The following is a 19,802-nucleotide window of genomic DNA, read 5'->3' as shown; positions in this document are numbered from 1 at the left end:
TAACATCTGCTCTGTATATCAACCAGAAGTAATTAATAGTAATAAAAAATATTACGTGCATTTTTATAATATACCACTGCATTCTTCTAAACAGAAGGCGCAAGTTCCCACAGACCATCTTCCTCTTTTGATCTAGGCACAGGAAAAAAAAATAAAAAGCTTTCAAATGCTCCCTGGTTTCAACCTAATACATGTTAAATGTGGAATATGAATGTCATAAATAAATAGTGTTGGGCACCTGATTCTGATAACATGATGTCTGTTTTAGTGGCCCATTATTACCACGAGAAAAAAAAAATCGCTGCACGAATATAACACGTGCTAGGGTATCCCTATAACCAGCCCCTCCAACTGACCACTGATTAAGATGTGCAACACAAATTACTACTCTACGTATGAAAAGTTATTCCGTTATTATACTTCCTCCTCTGTGTACATCCGTAAGCTGCACAAGCTGGCATGTTTGAAAATATGAGTGAGATTAAATAAAAATGCTACCAACAATAAAGAACGACAATGTGGATGCAGCAGCTCATAGGTTTGCTTGCTTTGTTTTGAGTGAACGCCACGGTCGGGGATGAAGGCTGCGTGGGAAGGGGAAATTTGGATTGACCTAATTGGTTTCACCGTTCTGACATCACTTCATCTTCTGTCTTTTAAGCCTCTTTGTTTGCCCCGAACCGCTGAGCGCTCTTATTGGTCTGAATGTTAGTGATGTAATCACGAAAGCGCCCGTCTTGAGGGTTGCTATGGAGACGCGTTCTTGCGCCTCCGAGAAGAAGGGTTGGGGTTTTAATTTTGAGGCGTACGCTTTTTAACTTATATTTCCATACAATTATTAAACGATTCATATGGAATTAAATCGATTTAGTGGTTTGAGCCCCTGTGGTTAGAGCCACTGGGAATGCAAATTGGAAGTAGGCTTAGGATCGAACTTAACAGTTGATTTAGGTTTATTTAAGCCAGCACGTTTGCTTAGGTGATTGATTCTGAATGCCCTAAAAACAAACAAACAACTGACTACGAGACAAGTCCATACGTGCAATGGCGCTGGAGTTGCCACTTCATTCCCAGGTCAGCCAAACAAAGGCTTGATTTTACCTCATTACCTGTATTGAGCTGTTTCTGGGTTTCACATTTTTTTCCCCTAAAGAAATTTAAGAACTACAGATCCGCGTGCAGTGGGATAGAGTCTGACTCTAGACTGCATCAGCCTGCTTAGCTGACCTTGGGTGAAGTGGCTACTGTAAATGGGGTAAAACCAGACCAGAAACAATGGGGGAAGGGGCAGGTTTCATAACCCTATCGGGAGCCTGAGTTCCAATCAAAGACACTACTTAAGGCTGCCAATTGGATCTAGTCCTGGGTTTACACCATTGCATGCAGGGACTTGTAGTTCTGATTTCCCATGGCAGGCCCTAAGAAAAGCAAGACTACAAGAACCAGTATGCACTGGAGTAAAGCCAGGACTGGATCAACCCTGTCCTGAGAATTTGGATTCAGTTGGCAGCTTTACTCCTACTTCCATTATGCTGCATTTCCTGTTAACCACCATTGTTTTCATGTTGCCTGTAGGATTTGACATGGAGGAACTAGAAACCATCGATTTCTCTGCTCTGGAACATGAACTACAGGCTGCTCTGGCTGCTGATGAGAAGTACCAGAGGGAAAATGATGCCAAATTCCGTGCAATCCACCAAAAGGTGGCATCCTATGAGGAATTCAGGTCTGCAAGCATCCTTTTCATTACCATTCTGCAGCATTGAAATCATCTACTGCTCAATGTGCAGTATTTGCCAAGAAAGCCAATAGAAGTTAGGAATTATTAGGAAAGAAATAGAGAATATCATAATGCCTCTGTATTGTTCCATGGTGCAGCTGCATCTTGAATATTGTGTGTAATGCTGGTGACTACATTTCAAAACATTTAGCAGAATTAGAAATGGCACCCAGAAGAGTGACCAAAATGATAAAGGAGATGGAGCTATGTGGAAAGTCTAAAAGGTAAGGGCTTTTCAGCTTGGTGAAGAAATGACTGGGGAGAGATATGATAGAGGTCTATAAAATCATGAATGAAGTGGAACAAGTAAATATGCATTGATGGTCTACTCTTAAAATGTTCAGATGGGGGGGGGGGGGGGGGAGGAGGCAGACATACAATGAAGTTACTACATTTAAACAAATTGGAGAAAATATTTTTTCACTTGATACATAATTAAGCTATGGATTGTGTTGCTAGAGGATGTGGTAAAAGCTGTTACTGTAACTGAGTTAAAAAAACAAATTGATAGGTTGCTGGAGGAAAAGTCCATAAACCGTTATTAAAGCGGACTTGGGGAAAATCCACTGCTTATCCCTGAGGATAAACAGAATGGAATCTATCTACTTTGTGGAAATCAGCCAGGTATTTTTGACCTGGATTGTCCAATGTTGGAAACAGGATTCAGGGCTTGATGGACCTTTGGTCTGACTCAGTATGGCAATTCTTAAGTTATGTTCCACAAAGGTCTTATGTTTTCTGTTATGTCTTTGCCTTCATTTTCTTGGTGCAAAGCAGAAAAGGCAGCATCACCGACTTATAGCATTAGATCTGAGAAAACATGCAAATGCAGATAATGCCATCATCTGGCAGGCTTTGTAAGGGACCTGGTTATCAATAGAAATCAAACAAAATAAAACATGGAAAAGAAAATAAGATGATACCTTTTTTATTGGACATAACTTAATACATTTCTTGATTAGCTTTCGAAGGTTGCCCTTCTTCGTCAGATCGGAAATAAGCAAATGTATTAAGTTATGTCCAATAAAAAAGGTATCATCTTATTTTCTTTTCCATGTTTTATTTTGTTTGATTTCTATTGATAACCTTAACAGTGGACTAACACGGCTACCACACTCCTCTACTTAAGGGACCTGGGAAACTCACTTCTAATGGTAGATGTGATGATAGAATCAAACTAGCAGTTGGATTGGTTTGCTGGGCTGCAAGTTCTGTGATTAACTACAGATGTTAATAAAAATGCAGTAGTTTGTATAAAATTTTGTGGCAACTGATGCAAGGACCATAGGAGGTCAGCTATCCGGGCAATGGCGATGTTAGTATTGATGGTTATTTAGATTATTACAGAGATTTAAGGTTAGGCATGCCACATGGGAAACATATGTTTAGGTGCTGGAAGGAAGAACATGAGAATCTTGGATGTTCTTCTATCCACAGTAATGAAGTATAAAGTAGGGAAAAAATAGTAAAATAAAAAAGGAAACATCTTGCAGATGGTCACATTGTGTGGGCTGACAGCAGGGATGTATCCTTAATGTGAACAGAATAACAAAACAGAATTCCTAGGTCAAATGGTCTTTTTAGCCATCTTCTACTATGCTTGCAAAATCAAGTGATTTATTCAGGAGTCATACAGGGAACCAATCATTGAGTCAGATTTATTGAATTGTTGCTTTGAACAGTTTTTTCTCTTCTTTGTTTACTTATATGCAGGGATATTGTATTGGCATCACACCTGAAGCCTTTGGAAAAAAAGGACAAGTTAGGGGGGAAGAGGAATCAGCCGTGGAATTCCTGTATTACATCTGACAATTATCAACAGGATACCAGTTTGGAAATAGCACAAGTAAGATTAAAGTGCAGTTGTAATATGCTGTTGGGATTCTGCTACATGAAAGGCACTAAAATAAAATTATTACTGTTGATTAGCAGTATTCCCTCTAAGGACTGATAGCTTGTGTGCAAAACTTTCAGCCCATTTGCTAACATTTCCACTGACCAAATTAACAGTTTATTATAGCAGAAGCTGTTGATTAAAAATTGTAATCATAACAAGGTGCAACATTAGGGAACTATTATATTTTTATTATTACCTTATTAGTAGTTTATTGATACTGGTTATAGTTACTTAACATGAATTAAAACCACAAAAAAGCAGTCATTTCAGGCTTGCTATGGAAAATTAATTTGATAATTGTATAGTTCTAACACCACCCCCTCCCCCCTAAAAAAAAGCCAACCCCTCACATCTGGACTTTTAAAAAACATAATCACACAGCCTACAGGGAATATTGTAATAATGATAATGTCACCAGCAACCTACTGTGAGCAGAGCGCCAATTTAGGCTAAGTAATTGCCCTCAGCTGCTAAGATGATGCAGATGTGAATAGTTTAGTTTCTCTGTGCTGATTTATAACTAATTAAAGTGTCTCAGTACTATATTTTGTTATGTTCACAATGTTTTGCTATGTACGTAGGGTTTATGGCTTGCAGATAACAAACGGAATCCTTCAAAATTGGAGGCAATATGGCTACTTAGGTCCTAGTGCTCACTCCCATTTCAGCCTTTTTTGAATTCCATCCCAATCCCTACCAAAGACTCAATACATTCTTTCAGGGTCCTCTTTGATAGTTCACTCTCATTTGAACCACCATATTGCTAAGATCATGAGAAATCTTTTACATGTAAGCAGGGGTGTGCTGGTAAATTTTTAACAATGGGCTCTCTCTCCAGGCACAGCCAGCCCTACAATTTGGGGGAGGGGCAATGCATGCCTCTCTCCTCCCCCCTTGTGAGGGCACGCTAGGCATACCTTTGCAGGCAGGGATGCTGAGCCCTACCAGCCAATAAATGGACTGCCACGACTCCTCGCTACTTGTTTCTGGCTCTGAGCAGCATGCTGGGACTTCTCGCTCATGCACGAGAAGTCCCAGCCTGCTGCTCAGAGCTGGAAACAAGGAGCGGGGAACAGCAGCAGTCTCTTTACTTAACTCGCAGGGCTCAGCATCCCCACCAGCAAAGTAAAAGAGAATTCAGGAGGGGGCCCGAGCCCACATTTTGGAAGCCAGTTGTTAAATTAGCCACTGAGGGCCTACTTTAACAAACGGCTCCCAAAATTCTTAAAAATTTAACAAACGGCTCTTGCGAGCCCGTGAGAGCCTGCTGCAGCACACCACTGCATGTAAGTAAAATATGATCACTATGTCCCTTTCTTGATGACCATTGCAAACTGTTCAAAATGTTGCAGCCAGACTAATCTTATCTAAAACCAGGTATGAAAGAGTGACCCCATTGTATGTTGAATTACATTGGCTCCCGGTGGTGGCAAGGAGAATCTTTAAGTTATATACTTTAGTCTATCAGATATTTTATGGAACAATGCCTTAGTATTTGAGTAGCTGGATTTTATTCCCTAAGTCTAGGCAATGGAGGTTAGTGGGAAATTACTTGAATTTACCATTTCCCTCACCGAGGGGGATTAGATACAAGACGCATGACTTTTCAGCTTGGAGAAGAGACGGCTGAGGGGAGATATGATAGAAGTGTATAAAATAATGAGTGGAATGGATCGGGTGGATGTGAAGCGACTGTTCACGCTATCCAAAAATACTAGGACTAGAGGGCATGAGTTGAAGCTACAGTGTGGTAAATTTAAAACGAATCGGAGAAATTTTTCTTCACCCAACGTGTAATTAGACTCTGGAATTCGTTGCCGGAGAACGTGGTACGGGCGGTTAGCTGACGGAGTTTAAAAAGGGGTTAGATAGATTCCTAAAGGACAAGTCCATAGACCGCTATTAATGGACTTGGAAAAATTCCGCATTTTTAGGTATAACTTGTCTGGAATGTTTTTACGTTTGGGGAGCGTGCCAGGTGCCCTTGACCTGGATTGGCCACTGTCGGTGACAGGATGCTGGGCTAGATGGACCTTTGGTCTTTCCCAGTATGGCACTACTTATGTACTTATGTAACTTTACTGCATCTGCCAGCAAAATGGTGGAATGTTATATCAATTCAGATAAAGATTATTCCTTGTTATAGGATGTTTCATAAGGCCTTGAAAATGTACTTTGAGAAATATGTTTTAGGTGTTGCTTGAGGAAGAAGTTTTTCCTTTTTAGCTTTAATTGCATTTTATTGTAATTCCTGGTATGTCCAGCTTTTTTAAATTTGTTAATTGCATTGAACTCTTTTGGGTATGTTGCGATCAATAAGAAATAAAGAAAAGTAAAGTAAAACTCTTTTTCCTTAGCGTACTACCAGACCAGTCCAGAGAGTGGGAATAATCATGTTGTCCACCAGCAGATGGAGACAGAGAAACAAAACAGTTCCTGTGATTCACCACTTAAGCATATTGTGCAGCCTGGAATGTTCAGTATGTTCTCTTTCTCCAAGTGGATGGTTGACGGACAATGCAGCTGTTCTTTGTTGCGTTTCAGTCAGCTCCTGACCTAGTACTAGCTGGGTGTTGGTTGAGCAGGGGGTACCTTCTGAAAGATTTTAGCTCCTTTTGCTTGTTGAAAGCTTGGCTGGGGGGTGAGGTGACACCCAATGGTGCTGGGTCCCTACCACCCCCCCCCCCCCCCCCACCTTACACTGACTCCTGTGCTGCGCACTGACTAATAAGGAGTTTTCAGGAGACTAAGAGGGGCATTTTTGATATGATGTCTAAGTCTAATTTCGGACGTTTTGCACAACATGTCTAAAATCCAATAAGAAAGAGGTCATTTTCAAAAAGAAAAATGACTTATCTATTTAAAAAAAATTCTGTTTTGAACAAGGTTTTGTGCTTTGGACGTTTTGTTTTTTGGTCCATTTTGGAAATGGGTCCGCCACTGTGTACTGCACCGGCCACTACACTACTCCAAGGACCTGCATGCTGCTCTGGTAGACCTACCTTTAACATTTGAGGCTGTCATAGAGGTTGGTAAATCATATTTTTATTTACATTTTTTGGGGGGGTGGGAGAGGCTCAGTGACCACTGAGGGGTCACCCCTGATTCCCTTCAGTGGTCATCTGGTCATTTAGGGCACCTTTTTGTGCTTTATTCATTCTGAAAATAGGTCTAGACCAAAATGTCTTGGTTTTAGTCCTGGACGTTTTTGTTTTGTTCCATTATAGCTGCAAAACGTCCAAGTGTTGGCGTTCCCTAATCCTGCCTTCGAAACGCCCCCGACATGCCCCCTTGTGATTTGGATGCACTACAGACGAATTGCATAGAAAAAACGTCTGCAAAATAGGTTTTCAAAAGTACATATTTGGATGTTTCAGAAGAAAACGTCCAAATGGTGCTTTATGACACTTTTTGGACATTTTTCTCTTTTGAAAATGAGCCCCTAAGGCTATTTATAATGCCTTTTGTGGGGACTCATTTCTTGCGATTTTTACACTCAGAGTAGGTACTACCACCATTTCTTCTTGGCTCCTTTGGCTCCAACAATCACTAATGAGAGTGGAATTTACCTCTTCTTGTGGGGTTTCCTTCTGCCTCCAACCCTTCGGTCTAATGTGCCTGGGAGGTTTTGGCACATTGTTTTCCTTAAATTGTTTTCTGTGGATGTGGTATGCTGAGTACCTTCTTTAATCCTCAGCTCATTATTATCCATGTCGGCCCTTCTTAGTTGGCTTCTGCCTCCTTTTTTCCACACGGCTAGTTCAGCTGCTGGTATCTTTCTTGCTGCAGTTTCTTGTTTTAAAAAAAAAAAAAAAAGGAACGATCCGAGATTCCTTCTAGGGGTTGTGTCTCTGCCGTAGCTGACTTTCTAGATGGCTTATGGTGCAGGAGCACTGAGTAAGGCAGAATGTAATCTGAATTTAGTGTTAAAGGCTCTTCAAGATCTCCCTATGAGGTTCTTTGCAAGGCCACTCTGAAGGATCTCACTTTAAAAAACAGTCTCCCCAATATTCAAAACTATTTAACAGGCCAGGAACAGCTCCTAGCCAGTTAAATAGCGTTTAAGCAGCTAACCACGGATATTCAACAGGAGAAACTGGTTATCTCCTGCGAATATCCCAGTTAGTGGCTAGCCGCTAACCAGCTATATTGCGCGAAATAGCTGGAGCCGGTTGGGTGTAGATATTCAGTGCCTAAAGGCTATGTTGAGCAGTCAAAATAGGCCGCTTAACTAGCAGGCCTATATTTGACTGCTAAAAAGGTAAATGCGCTGAATATCAGCATAGCCGGTTAACTTTTTAGCTGCCAAAATAAACCTGGATATTCAATTCAGTCGCTGGATATGGCCCAGCATTGAATATCTGGGTTTAATGCCAGCAGCAGACAGCAAATGCGCTGCCTGCCACCGGCTAAATATCGGGCTCAGTATTCCTTGTGGCCGTGTGTTCAGCTAGGCATGTTTCTGAACTCCAGGCTTTGTCTTGTGGAGACCTGTTTCTCTGGTTTTCAGAAGCCAGGGTTACAATCAAGACAGCTCCTTTGTTTCTGCCCAAGGTAGTTTCTTCCTTTCATCTCAATCAATCTTTTGTAAGGAAGATTATGGCTCGGACTTTGATTCCTTGCACATTCTGGATGTTCGTAGGGCTCTTCTCCATTTTCTGGAAGTTACCACTGATTTTCGACATTTGGATCATCATTGTATCCTTCATTTAGGCATTCAGAAGGGAAAGAAAACCTCTAAAGCTACAATTGCCCATTGGCTTAAGGAGACTATTGTGCTCATTTTCAAAGCACATAGACTTACAAAGCTACATAGTAACCTATTCAACTTTGTAAGTCTATGTACTTTGAAAATGAACCTCTATATCTTCTGCCTATATTCTATCAGGTAAGAGGACACCTCTGAGTATTAAGGTTCACTCTACCAGAGCACTTTCTACTTCTTTTGTGGAAGCTCAAACCATTTCTATTGATGAGATTTGATGTTCAGCATGGTAGTCTCAGCACACTTGCTTGGATGTTGCTGCAAGAACAGAGGCTTCTTTTGGTGCTTCAGTGCTTTCAATGAGGGTTTCCCTGTCCCTCTTAACTTGAAGACTGCTTTTATACATCCCACAAGTCTGGATTGATCCATGGGACCAGCTAATTTTCTTTCCTTTAGTCCCAAAGGATCAGTCCAGAACTCGCCTTTATCAGTATGTTGCCGTAGTTGTTCAGTTTTCAGGTTCATAAGCGCTGTGTTCAGAATCATTTCAAGTTTAATCTGTTTCTTCTTTTTCCTTGTTGAGATTGTTTCCTATGTTAATAAGGAGACGGGAGTTCCAAAATTCGTCCTCATGACTTCACTGCTTGAATATTGTAATATTGACTTGGAGCAGCTGCACAGTAGCCTTTAAGGCAGATCTTTGCCATACTCTCTATCTCCACTTGTTGGCAAATGGGCATAACCCACAAGTCTGAACTGATTCTTTGGGACTAAAGGAAAGAAAATTAGCTGGTGTGGACTAATTTTTCCAATATACAACTTGCCAGGGCCAGAAATTCTTGGTTTTGGTGATTGGGGGGGGGGGGGGGGCAATCTAGATATAAAGGAATGAAGATCAGAATAATTTGATATTAAATTTTCTTTTTGCTTATTTATAATTTAAGGGTTCTTCCCGAAAACCAGAAACCTCAGCCGAATTTAACAGAGACTGGCGTAGATACCTGAGGAATGGAACAGAAAAATATGAGTTCTTGCTGCAGCTTGGGGGTGAGAACCTGCACAGAATCTTTCAAGTGGACATTGGTTTTGGACTTCTTGGTGAATTTATTCTTGTACTTGCTGAGAATTTTCAGAGTGAAGATTATGATGCTGTGCTTCAGATCTTACAGAACTTTTCTCAGACTTGTCGTTTCGGCCTAAACCTAGATTTGCTTAGCAAGGCTGAGAAAGAAAGCTGCAGAGATTTGTTTAAAAAACTACAGAGTACAGATATAGCTCAGTGCATGAGTAACCTTTCCATCACTGGGGATGCAGTACAGACAGTTACAGAACTGGAAGGACATGAGAAGAGAGAAGATTTTCAAAGTTTTGAGAAGACAGGGAAAACAACTGAGAAGAATGAAAAGTCTCTGAGGGAACTGATGAGATGTTACCAAGTCAAATGAAAGATCAAAGAAATAGCTCACCATTTTTAATCATATGTTTATTCTGTAAATTTAAAATCAGATCCTTTTAGCCAAGGCAAATCACAGGCAAAAGAAGGGAAAAATGGTGGCAAGAGGGGACGCCCAATAGATACTAGAACAAAATATTAAAGAAACAGAATAAAAGCATATATAAAAGCTCATGATTAAATTTCTAAAATAAAAAGTGTCAAAAATGTTTATAAACTCATAAATGTTCAACACAATAGTGCCTCAACAAATTGCCTTCATCAAGGAAATATATTTGAAAATAAAAAGTCAAACATGACGAGATAAATGAAACAAAGCACAGACAAACAGTATGAACATCCACAGAGGTCTCTTAAAAAACATGCCAGAAAAGACAGCTGTTCATAAGGGACCTTTATCCCTCTAGGAAACTAAACTGAGTTGTTGAAGTGAAGCTGAAGAAATCAGAAGTGGCTGATGTTATTTCATAGTCTCTGATAGATTCCCGTTGTCAGTTGCAATTGGATCAGTTCTATAGATATATTAGGAGAACGTTTAAGAACATGCCAGTAAAGCATATTCTAAGGTCTACTGGTGGGGGGGGGGGGGGGGGGGGGGGAGTGTAATTTTATAACTGGATGTCTTATATCGAGAAATCCTATGACCGTGGGCCTAATATATAAAAGGACTTATGTCCTAAATTGAAAGTTAAGCTGGAGGCTGCTTATAGTTTACCCTGATTTGTCCTGAATGTTTCTTGTTTAGGATGCCTAAGAGGAAGGGAAAAGTAAGGAAAACTTTACCTATACCTCTGCCTCATTGCAGGCGTCGATGTGGCGCTATGTCGCAATTCCTCAGTAGGGTATTGGAGGCATCCTTGCTGCCTTGCTGGTGCAGAGAGAACTGGTGCAACTTGAGGACGTTTCAGTCAGCTTGCCTGCCCAATCCCCACCTCATCCCCCCCTGGCAAGCAGTTCTCCGATCCCAGAAGGGGTGACTGGAACACAGGGTGCAGCAGCATCTTTGGGTGTAGGCAGTTTCCCTGATGCCGCTGGACCCCTGAAGAGGTTTGGATCTGCCCTCCCCTCCAAGGAAAGTACCGGTGAGGGGATGGAGCCAATGGAACAGCTCTTGCCAGTGGCTGCTGGTGGTCAGCTGACTGTCGCAGAAAGCTCCGTTCGGGAGTCTGGGATGACTGAGGGGTTGAAGGACCCAGCTGAGATCACTCTTACTTCAATCAGGAAGGCAATAATTTCACCGATTAAAGCTTAGAGTAGCAGGATGGACTAAGTGGAGAAACTAGTTGAGACTGTAACATCAAAGATTGAAACGTCTAATGAAGAATGTCTGGAGAAAGTTAAAAGCTTAGAGGAAGATGTTAAAGGATTGAAAGAAGGGCAAATGAAACTGGCCAAGTGTTCAGAAGCCATTCAGCTTAGGATTGAATAACTGGAAAAACTTGTAATCTCAGATTTCTGAACTTTCCTAAAATACAGGTGTTATCAGTCAGAGAAGTATCTAAGAAGTATATGTTGGAGATTTTGCAATTGCCCAATGAGTCACTACCTCCAATATAAAAAGAGATAGATGTTGGGAACATCTGAAGCTGATTTAAATATTAGATTAGAAGCTTAAATGTCAGTTTAAATGTGTCTGAGTTTTTTGGAGACCTCTCAAGAATTGGTAGAAACCGGGCAAAACGTATGTTCAAATCTGATAAGAATTTAATACTGTGACTGTTTTTCAAATATAGAGTAGAGAGCAACTTTGTATATGGGTCAAAAACTATGGTATTTTCCTGATGTGGGTAGGGATATCTAGCAGAGACATAAGTCTTTCCTGGATCTCCACCCGTGAGTTCAAAAAAATAGTGGTGAATTTTTTTTGCGTTTTCCTGTTAAGTGTTTGGTAAAGTTTCAAAATGTGAGATACATATTTTATGACCCAATACAGTTAAAACAATTTCTTGATAACAAGATTCCCTTAGAGTAGTGAATGTTCCTTCTACTTAGAGGTGTCTCTGTATTCGAGCATTCAAGATTGTCATCCTGTTTAGGCCCTTTTATCTTTTTAATGATAGTTATATGTTTTCCTTAGTAGTATCTCTCTGTATTACTGTGAAATCCATCTTTATGGACTGCAAGAGGATGTTTTGTATTACTTTTGTATTGATTTCTTAATACATATGGAATGTAAAATCTTATATCCCTCTCCTATTTTCTGTACAAGTTTTCTATTTACTTGGCTTGTAATCTTTGAATAATCAAATAAAAATGTTTTAATTAAACTCCTAAATTTAGGAACAAAAAATGTGGGTGGTGACAGGGGTGGATTTAGAATGAAAAAAAAAAAAAAAAGAAATTAGATTATCCCTGATTTTCAGTACTAGGCTTATAAATCTAGGCAAATGAATGTTAGACCTAAATTTATAAGCATAACTTTTAAGCTCCTAAATTAAGACAAACTATTAATTTTGGGGAAAAAAGGCTACGATCATAAGACTCCATTGCTGATATTCTTGCACTTGCTACCAGTGCTTTTTAGGACTCAGTTCAAGATTTTATTTTGGTTTTTTAGGTATTAGATCCTGAGTGCACTTGTTGTCTGAAAGAAAATTTCAGCCCTGTATGCCTGTGAAAGTCCTTCATTCTTCATCATATGCTCTTCTTTCAATTCAAAATAAATTGAGACTTCATAATGTGTTTGTATTTATTGGTCCTACTCTTGGGAATTCAATGCCTTTGGAGTTAAGCTTAGAAAGGAGCTATTTGTCCTTTCAAAAGAAAGTGAAACCCTGACTGTTTGAAAAGGCGTTTGTTTCTGTGGGATTCATATTAGGATTTTGTTGGTTGCTTGTATATTCTAGGGATGGGCAATTGATAAGCAGGGTTTGAGAGTGGTACTTGAGGAACACTGGGCATTCAATAGCAGATGAATTTAATGTTGACAAATGCAAGTAATGCACATTGGGAAGAATAATCTGAATCATTGTTACCTGATGCTAGGGTCTATCTTAGGAATCAGCACTCAAGAAAAAGATCTAAGTGTCACTGTAGACAATATGCTGAAATCTTCTGCCCAGTGTGTGGCGGCGGCCAGAAAAGCAAACAGGATGCTAGGAATTATTAGGAAAGGGATTCAAACAAGACCAAGAATATTTTAATGCCTCTGTATCGCTCCATGGTGGGACCTCACCTAGAGTATTGAGTTTTGGTCACCCTTATCTCAAAAAGAATATAGCAGAATTAGAAAAGGTTCAAAGGAGAGTGACCAAAATGGTAAGGAATGGAAACTCCTCCCCATATGAGGAAAGGCTAAAGAGGTTAGGTCATTTCAGCTTGGAAAAGAGATGGCTGAGGGGGGATATGAGTGAGGTCCACAAAATCCTGAGTGGTTGTAAGATGAGAAGTAAATCAATTTTGTACTTTTTCACCTTTTTTTTGTTAAGTTTGGGTTTTTAATGTTTGAATTTTATGTATATATTATATTGTTTTTTAGATTTTCTATTTTGTAAACCGCGTTCTGTTTATTAGGCTGCAGCAGTTATAGCGTTTTATTCAGGGCCGCCGAGGGGGGGGAGCAGGGAGGACAAAATTCCCTAGGCCCAGGCACTCCAAGAGGGGCCCGGCGCTGCAGTCCCCTCCACCCGCCCCCCTCCATCCACCACCGGGCCGGGCCCCCCTGAATTCAAATCATAGTGCCTCACCTCGACCTCGCTCTGTGTGGAAGAAGCGCAGCAGCGGAAGTCTGCAGATCGCCTCCCTTTGAGCCTTCCCTCCCTGTGTCCCGCCCTCGTCTGATGTAACTTGCGCTAGGGTGGGACAGGGAGGAAGGCTCGAAGGGAGGCGATTTGCAGACTGCTGCTGCTGTGCTTCTTTCACACGGAGCGAGGTCGAGGTGAGGCGCTATGATTTGAATTCAGGGGGGCTGGCCCGGTGGTGGACGGAGGGTGGAGGGGGGGGGCAGCGGTGGCGACGAACTCGGGAGGGGGCAGTGGTGGCAGGGGCGGGGCCCCGGGGATGGCCTTGCCCTGGGCCCGGTCCAGTATCTCGGCGGCCATGGTTTTATTAAATAAATAAAAAGTACAGTGACTACGGGACACTCAATGAAGTTACATGGTAAAACTTTTTAAAACAAATAGGAGGAAATATTTTTTCACTCAATGAATAGTTAAGCTCTGGAACTGTTTGCCAGTAGATGTAGTAACAGCGGTTGCATATCTGGATTAAAAAAAAGGTTTGGACACGTTCCTGGAGGAAAAGTCCATAGTCTGCTATTGAAACAGACATAGGGAAGCCACTGCTTGCCCTGGGATTGGTAGCATGGAATGTTGCTGCTATTCGGGTTTCTGCCAGGTACTTGTGTCCTGGATTGGCCTCTATTGGAAACAGGATACTGGGCTAGATGGACCATTGGTCTGAGCCAATATGGCTATTCTTACATTGTGTTGGGTCTATGAGTGCTTTCTGGGAAGTTTGGCCTCCAGTAACCTAGAAATCACTGGGGATAATTTGAAAGCGGGAGACTCGCCCAGAGGCGGTTGTGTCCCAGTCGGTGGGAGGAGGGTGCTAGTGTAGAGCACAAGTGGCAGGTGCAGACAGACCTGAGCTGTGCTAGGGACAGACCCTCTAAGTGGCTGCGAGGTAACCCCAGGTGGGTGGCTAGGCATTTCATGACAGACTTACAATTGCATATACTTCAAATTGAGTGTTGCAAGTGGTCCAATGTCTCAAAGAAAACTTCTGTGAAGTTATAGGATCTATGAACCATTTGTCGATCTCTAAAGGAATATCACACATTGATAGTGGCCACATTTTATGTGTTTCCCCTCTAATCTCGCTTTCTCAACTTGACTGACTGTAATATTCCAGGGACTCAATATTTTCTTAAGGTTCCTATGTCCACTGAAGGCAATCCTTAGATCAAGACCAGAGAAGGCAAGTTGACAAGTGAGGATAATCCAGTATTTTTTCAAGATCTGTACGTACCTCCCAATTTCTGGTGTATACCATAACAAAAAAGTGGCTGCTGTTTGAGCCTTGTCTTCTGAGCACTTGTTAAATAATAGCTCTCGATTCACAAAGCTTGCCCTCTTGAATGCGTCTTTGATGGCACCCTTCGGATAATCCCTGTCAAGAAAACGCTCTTTCAGCTTGTCACTCTATCTTAAAATTTTCCAGTTCACAATACACCCGTCTGAACCTTAAAATGATCTCCGTGGTTAAAGAAGTTGGCTTCCTTTCGCTATGTGAGAACCCAGTGACTCTAGAAAGAGTGTGTGGAATTTAATGGCAAGTATGTTGTTCTGTAAACACTTTTAAGCAAATTGTTTTAATAATTTACTGTCTAACACAGTTTGTATTTCACTTTTATGTTTTTTGTTTATTTTGGGTCATGTTTCTTATTGACTCTTTGATTTGTATTGTTTTTTTTTTTTTTTTTAGAATTTTTGGTCCTATTATGCTTTGAAGCAGCCATTTGGCAAAACTAGTTGTCTGGATATTTCTTTGTTGAACATGCTGAACATAAGATAAGCCACGTTTATGGATTTGGATTAACAGTAATTTATTGCATTACATAGAGTCAGTCAGAACAGTTTTTGGGCGGTTTTTTTTTTTTATACCAGCGAGGTTACTACTTGTTAATCCTGTCTTTCATATAAGAAGATGGGGTTCTGAAGCTTTTTCCTCCTGTTTCAATTTTCAATTAAGGTAAGCCCAGCTCGTTCCCATTGCATAAAAATCACATTATCCATACCTGGGGAAAAAAGACTGTTACCCCTAATCGGCAACTGATTGGTAACCCCAGGATCCTCTTTCCACAGTTTAATCAAATCTGTCCATGCCAACTTCAGAGGTTGCACAAAGCAGCTAGTTTTCAATTTATGTGGCAATAACTTAGACGGGACATGTAATAAAAAATTGAGGTGCCAAGGCACTTCCAAGGCTCATTCTTCCTCTAAAGGTGTATAATCTTGAGTAGTCAGAACCCAATCTCGTAGTTGGCGAAGCAAGCAAGCCAAATTATAAGTTGTAATGTTTGGAAGTCCCAAACCACTTACCCTCAGTTTCATACAGATAGTGAATCTTTCATTTCAATTTCAATTTATTAGTTTTTATATCCCACATTATACAACTTTGCCATTTCAATGTGGCATACATGATAGTATTAAAAGAATTATACATTAGATGATTTTTTTTCTGTGTGGCTTACATAGAGGTGGCTGGTTCAAATCCCACTGCTGTTCCTTGTGATCTTGGGCAAGTCACTTAACCCTCATTGCCTCAGGTACAAACTTAGATTGTGAGCCCTCCTGGGACAGAGAAATATCCAGAGTACCTGAATGTAACTCACCTTGAGTTACTACTGAAAAAGGTGTGAGCAAAATCCAAATAAATAAATAAATAAATAAATAAATAAATAGCGCTAAGAGAAGATGTACATAAGATGAGAGAGAGAGATATGTGTGAGATGTATATGTAATTTCGATCTTTCCCCTCCCCAACAAAAACATCCCTGCAATTTATTTAACTGCTTAATATCTTTTTGTAAATATATAGGTAATGTCTGGTAAACATAAAGCCACTTAGGGAAATAACCATGTGATACAAACTAATCCTACTGCTTAGCAATAATGGTAGAGATCTCCAAACCAGCAACTGACGCTGAGAATTCTCTAGTAGAAAGTTCCAATAGTTTTCTTATCTACCGGTAATGTATTCTTAGGTATCAAAAAGATCTCTCCGCCCAACACAAGGGAAATGAGTCCCCCCATGTTCTACTATGTCCCTCCTCAATAGGCATTGCCTCTGACTTTATAAAACTCAAAGTAAAGTCAGAGAAATCCCCATATTCATTAGCAAATTTAATTACCTCACTAGTTATTCCCATCTCTAGATCATTATAAATATGTTAAAAGCAGCGATCCCAGCACAGCCCCCTGGGGAACCTCACTATCTACCCTTCTCCATTGAGAATACAGACCATTTAACCCTACTCTCAGTTTTCTATCTTTTAACCAGTTTTTAATTCACAAAAGGACATTACCTCCTATCCCACGACTTTCTAGTTTTCTCAGGAGTCTTTCATGAGGTACTTTGTAGAATGTCTTTTAAAACAATACACATTATCAACCAACTCATCTTTATCCACATGTTAATGCAACCCGTTTCAAAGAAATGTAGTAGATTGATGAAGGCAAGATTTCCATGACTAAATCCATGTTGGCTTTGTCTCATTAATCTATGCATATATATATGCTCTTTAATTTTGTTCTTTATAATAGTCACTACCATTTTACCTGGCACCAACGTCAGGCTCACCGGTCTATAATTTCCTAGATCACCTCTGGAACCCTTTTTAAAAATTGGCATTACATTGGCCACCGTCCAATCTTCTGGTACAAAGCTTGATTTTAAAGCTAAATTATATATTATTAACAATAACTCTGTAAGTACTCTGGGTTGTATACCATCTGGTCCAGGCAATTTGCTACTCTTCAGTTTTAAAATTGCTCCATTACATCTTCCAGGTTTACAGAGATTTGTTTCAGTTTCTCTGACTTATTAGCATTGAATACCATTTCTGGCACTGGTATCTCTCCCACATCTTTCTCAGTGAAGACTGAAGCAAAGAATTAATTTAATCTCTCTGCTATGGCCTTGTCTTCCCTGAGTGCCCCTTTTACCCCTTGATCATCTAGAGGTCCAACTGATTCTTTTACCAGCTTCTTGATTCTAATATACCAAAAAAGTTAGCTAAGGACTCACCTGGAGTGTGCCTGCATTCCCCCCTCACTGTCTGTGGAGAAAGCGGAGTTGCTTACCTATAACAGGGGTTCTGTATAGACAGCAGGGGAATGCAGGCACACTCACCCACCCACCCACCTTCCCCTCAGACAGGTAACAGTATTGAAATATACCATTTTCATAGCTTGTTATGGACTGAGGAGGCTCATGAGAATGAGGCATTCTTGGACTCATTTAGATGCTCAGAGGGGTAATCTGAAATCTCTCTGAGTGGAGCATCCGGCATGCAGGTGTCAGATGACATCACCTGAATATTTGGATAGTGGCTGCATTCCCTCACTGTCTACGGAGAACCTTTGTTACAGGTAAGCAACTTTGCTTTTTGATCTCCTGTACCTGCTTCTGTTTACCAAGATCAGACATTCCATAGCTTTCCACAATTTCTTGTCAGAAGTGTATTTAGATTCTAGAAAAAGAAGCCTCATCTTCTGAAGAACAAAACAAAACAGTTCTAGAATGTTGTATTAGGCCTGTCTTAAGACTTTGTGAAAGAAACAGTTTTGTTGGGTTGCTTTACTCTCTGAGCATCAAATGTTGATCATTAAGCATCATTCCAAGCAGTTGATCTTCTGGTTTCTTTTGTGGATGCTACCTAGTTTTACAACAATGTGGAACAAAGGGACTGGTTTCATGGGACTTGGCTTTCTTATTGGCCCTTTATTTTGGCATTTGGAATACCCCAGTGGCTTTGAGATCATTGAGAAAGAAGATGTATTTAAAACGGCACCCTGCCCTGCTTTCTAGTCTTTGATAATGCTGCATACCTGGCCGACATGAGCTTTGAGCTACCTTGCAATTGCAAGCCTGAGGAGGTCACTGCAGTAGTATGGTACTTCCAGAAGAACATGGGCAGCAAAAAGGCCAAGATCTTAACTGATTTTAATGGCACCGTCTTGGTGGATGCTGGTCACATTCGTTCTGGGTCTGACATGTTACTGCGCTTTAGCATTCGTATGTTCAATCTCATTGTTTTCCGGGCTCAGGTGGAGGACACAGGCCACTATATGTGGTACACGGCAAGGAGACTATTTTTATGGCTATGATGTGGATATACAGACCTCCCAGAGGATCACTGTACCTTTGAAGACCGGAAGCAACACCCCCCAAAGGACCCAAATTGAAAGACATTTCCGTGTCTTTACTACCTTTTGGGAATGGACCAAGTGTGACCGCGCTGCGGAGTGAGAGGTGAGCAAAGGCGCATTGGTTTGTGCTATGTCAAAAGCAACTACCTCTTCACCAGGTACCACAAAACCATTCCAGATGTGGCATCCTGTGGCTCGTCTGCTGTCCCGAAACTTTTCAAGCGAACCATCATGAAGAGGAATTCAGAGGTGGTGATTCGGAGCTGCATGATGAAATGCCGAAATGCCCTAAGAAAAAATTTGAGTTTTCCCCTCTCAAATATTATCTCAAAGTTGAGACGCAAACCTTGGACTCCAGAAGTTCCCATTCAGTTGTACACTCAACCTATCGGCTACGGATTGATTATCAGCTGCCCAGGGGCAGGCCAGAACAGGCCGTGGCTTGGGACAAAAATCAAATTAGATATTACCGCACTCATTACCTCATTGGTGTGAATCATACCATGAGGATCTTTATTGACCATGGGAACCAACTCCACATCAGATTTGTTCAAACTGAGGACAAAGGGATTTATTACTGCTGGGTAGATGGGCGTCTAAGATCAGGATTCCGGTTAGCAGTGACATACAAGAATTCCCGCATCCGCAGTCTTAGTGATCCAGAGACCATCTATGCCCTTAAAACGATATTCACCAGCTATGTGTTCCTTACCATCCTCTTCTTCACCATACACTGCTGCAGATGCTTGTGTTACACATTCAAATGCTGCTAGTGATCCCTTGCTTTCAGTAGAGCTTTGGGTAATGGTAAGGGTACACACTTTTCCCTTCACTGCTTTACAAAGTTTTGCCTAGTACTTTTTTAAACACAAGTTCGATAAACATAAAAAAAAAGTGTTCCAGTTTTCTTTCATTAAAAAAAAAATGTTCAATGTATCTCTAATACCGTGTTTTTTAACATATCAAGGAGCCAAATCTATTAATACTGAAACTTGTTTCTCACACACCACTCTTTCTTTTATGAATGATTATATAGGCTCAAGCGTTCTAGGGTGAGATTGCGTCAGTTAACCATAAACATCTTTTTAAAAGGT

At 40.7% G+C, this 19,802-nt stretch overlaps 2 protein-coding genes across 3 annotated transcripts; both read left to right on the top strand.

Annotated features, from left to right (window-relative positions):
- Positions 1-718: 718 nt before the first annotated feature.
- Positions 719-10,025, top strand: CCDC103 (coiled-coil domain containing 103). 2 transcript variants are annotated; one of them, XM_030221898.1, is made up of 4 exons: positions 719-805; positions 1,576-1,726; positions 3,494-3,626; positions 9,327-10,025. In XM_030221898.1, the coding sequence occupies exons 2-4, from the start codon at positions 1,584-1,586 to the stop codon at positions 9,825-9,827; spliced, it is 777 nt and encodes a 258-aa protein (XP_030077758.1). In that variant the 5' UTR covers positions 719-805; positions 1,576-1,583; the 3' UTR covers positions 9,828-10,025. The 2 variants fall into 2 exon arrangements, with proteins under 2 accessions (XP_030077758.1, XP_030077757.1); XM_030221897.1 differs by having other exon boundaries at positions 781-1,074.
- An 8,204-nt stretch (positions 10,026-18,229) lies between these two features.
- FAM187A (family with sequence similarity 187 member A) lies at positions 18,230-19,481 on the top strand. The gene is given in 5 exon segments (XM_030220484.1): positions 18,230-18,356; positions 18,359-18,626; positions 18,628-18,793; positions 18,796-19,126; positions 19,129-19,481. Coding segments are annotated over 5 exon segments (1,245 nt in total).
- Positions 19,482-19,802: the final 321 nt, after the last annotated feature.

The sequence above is a fragment of the Microcaecilia unicolor genome, chromosome 12, assembly GCF_901765095.1.
Source record: "Microcaecilia unicolor chromosome 12, aMicUni1.1, whole genome shotgun sequence".
NCBI lineage: Eukaryota > Metazoa > Chordata > Amphibia > Gymnophiona > Siphonopidae > Microcaecilia > Microcaecilia unicolor.
This window is presented reverse-complemented; position numbering and strand designations above follow the sequence as displayed.

Coding starts and splice junctions, on each gene's coding strand:
- CCDC103 (XM_030221898.1), top strand. CDS start 1,584: ATGGAGGAACTAGAAACCATCGATTTCTCTGCTCTGGAACATGAACTA. Junction 1,727..3,493: donor GCATCCTATGAGGAATTCAG/GTCTGCAAGCAT, acceptor ACTTATATGCAG/GGATATTGTATTGGCATCAC. Junction 3,627..9,326: donor CCAGTTTGGAAATAGCACAA/GTAAGATTAAAG, acceptor TTATAATTTAAG/GGTTCTTCCCGAAAACCAGA.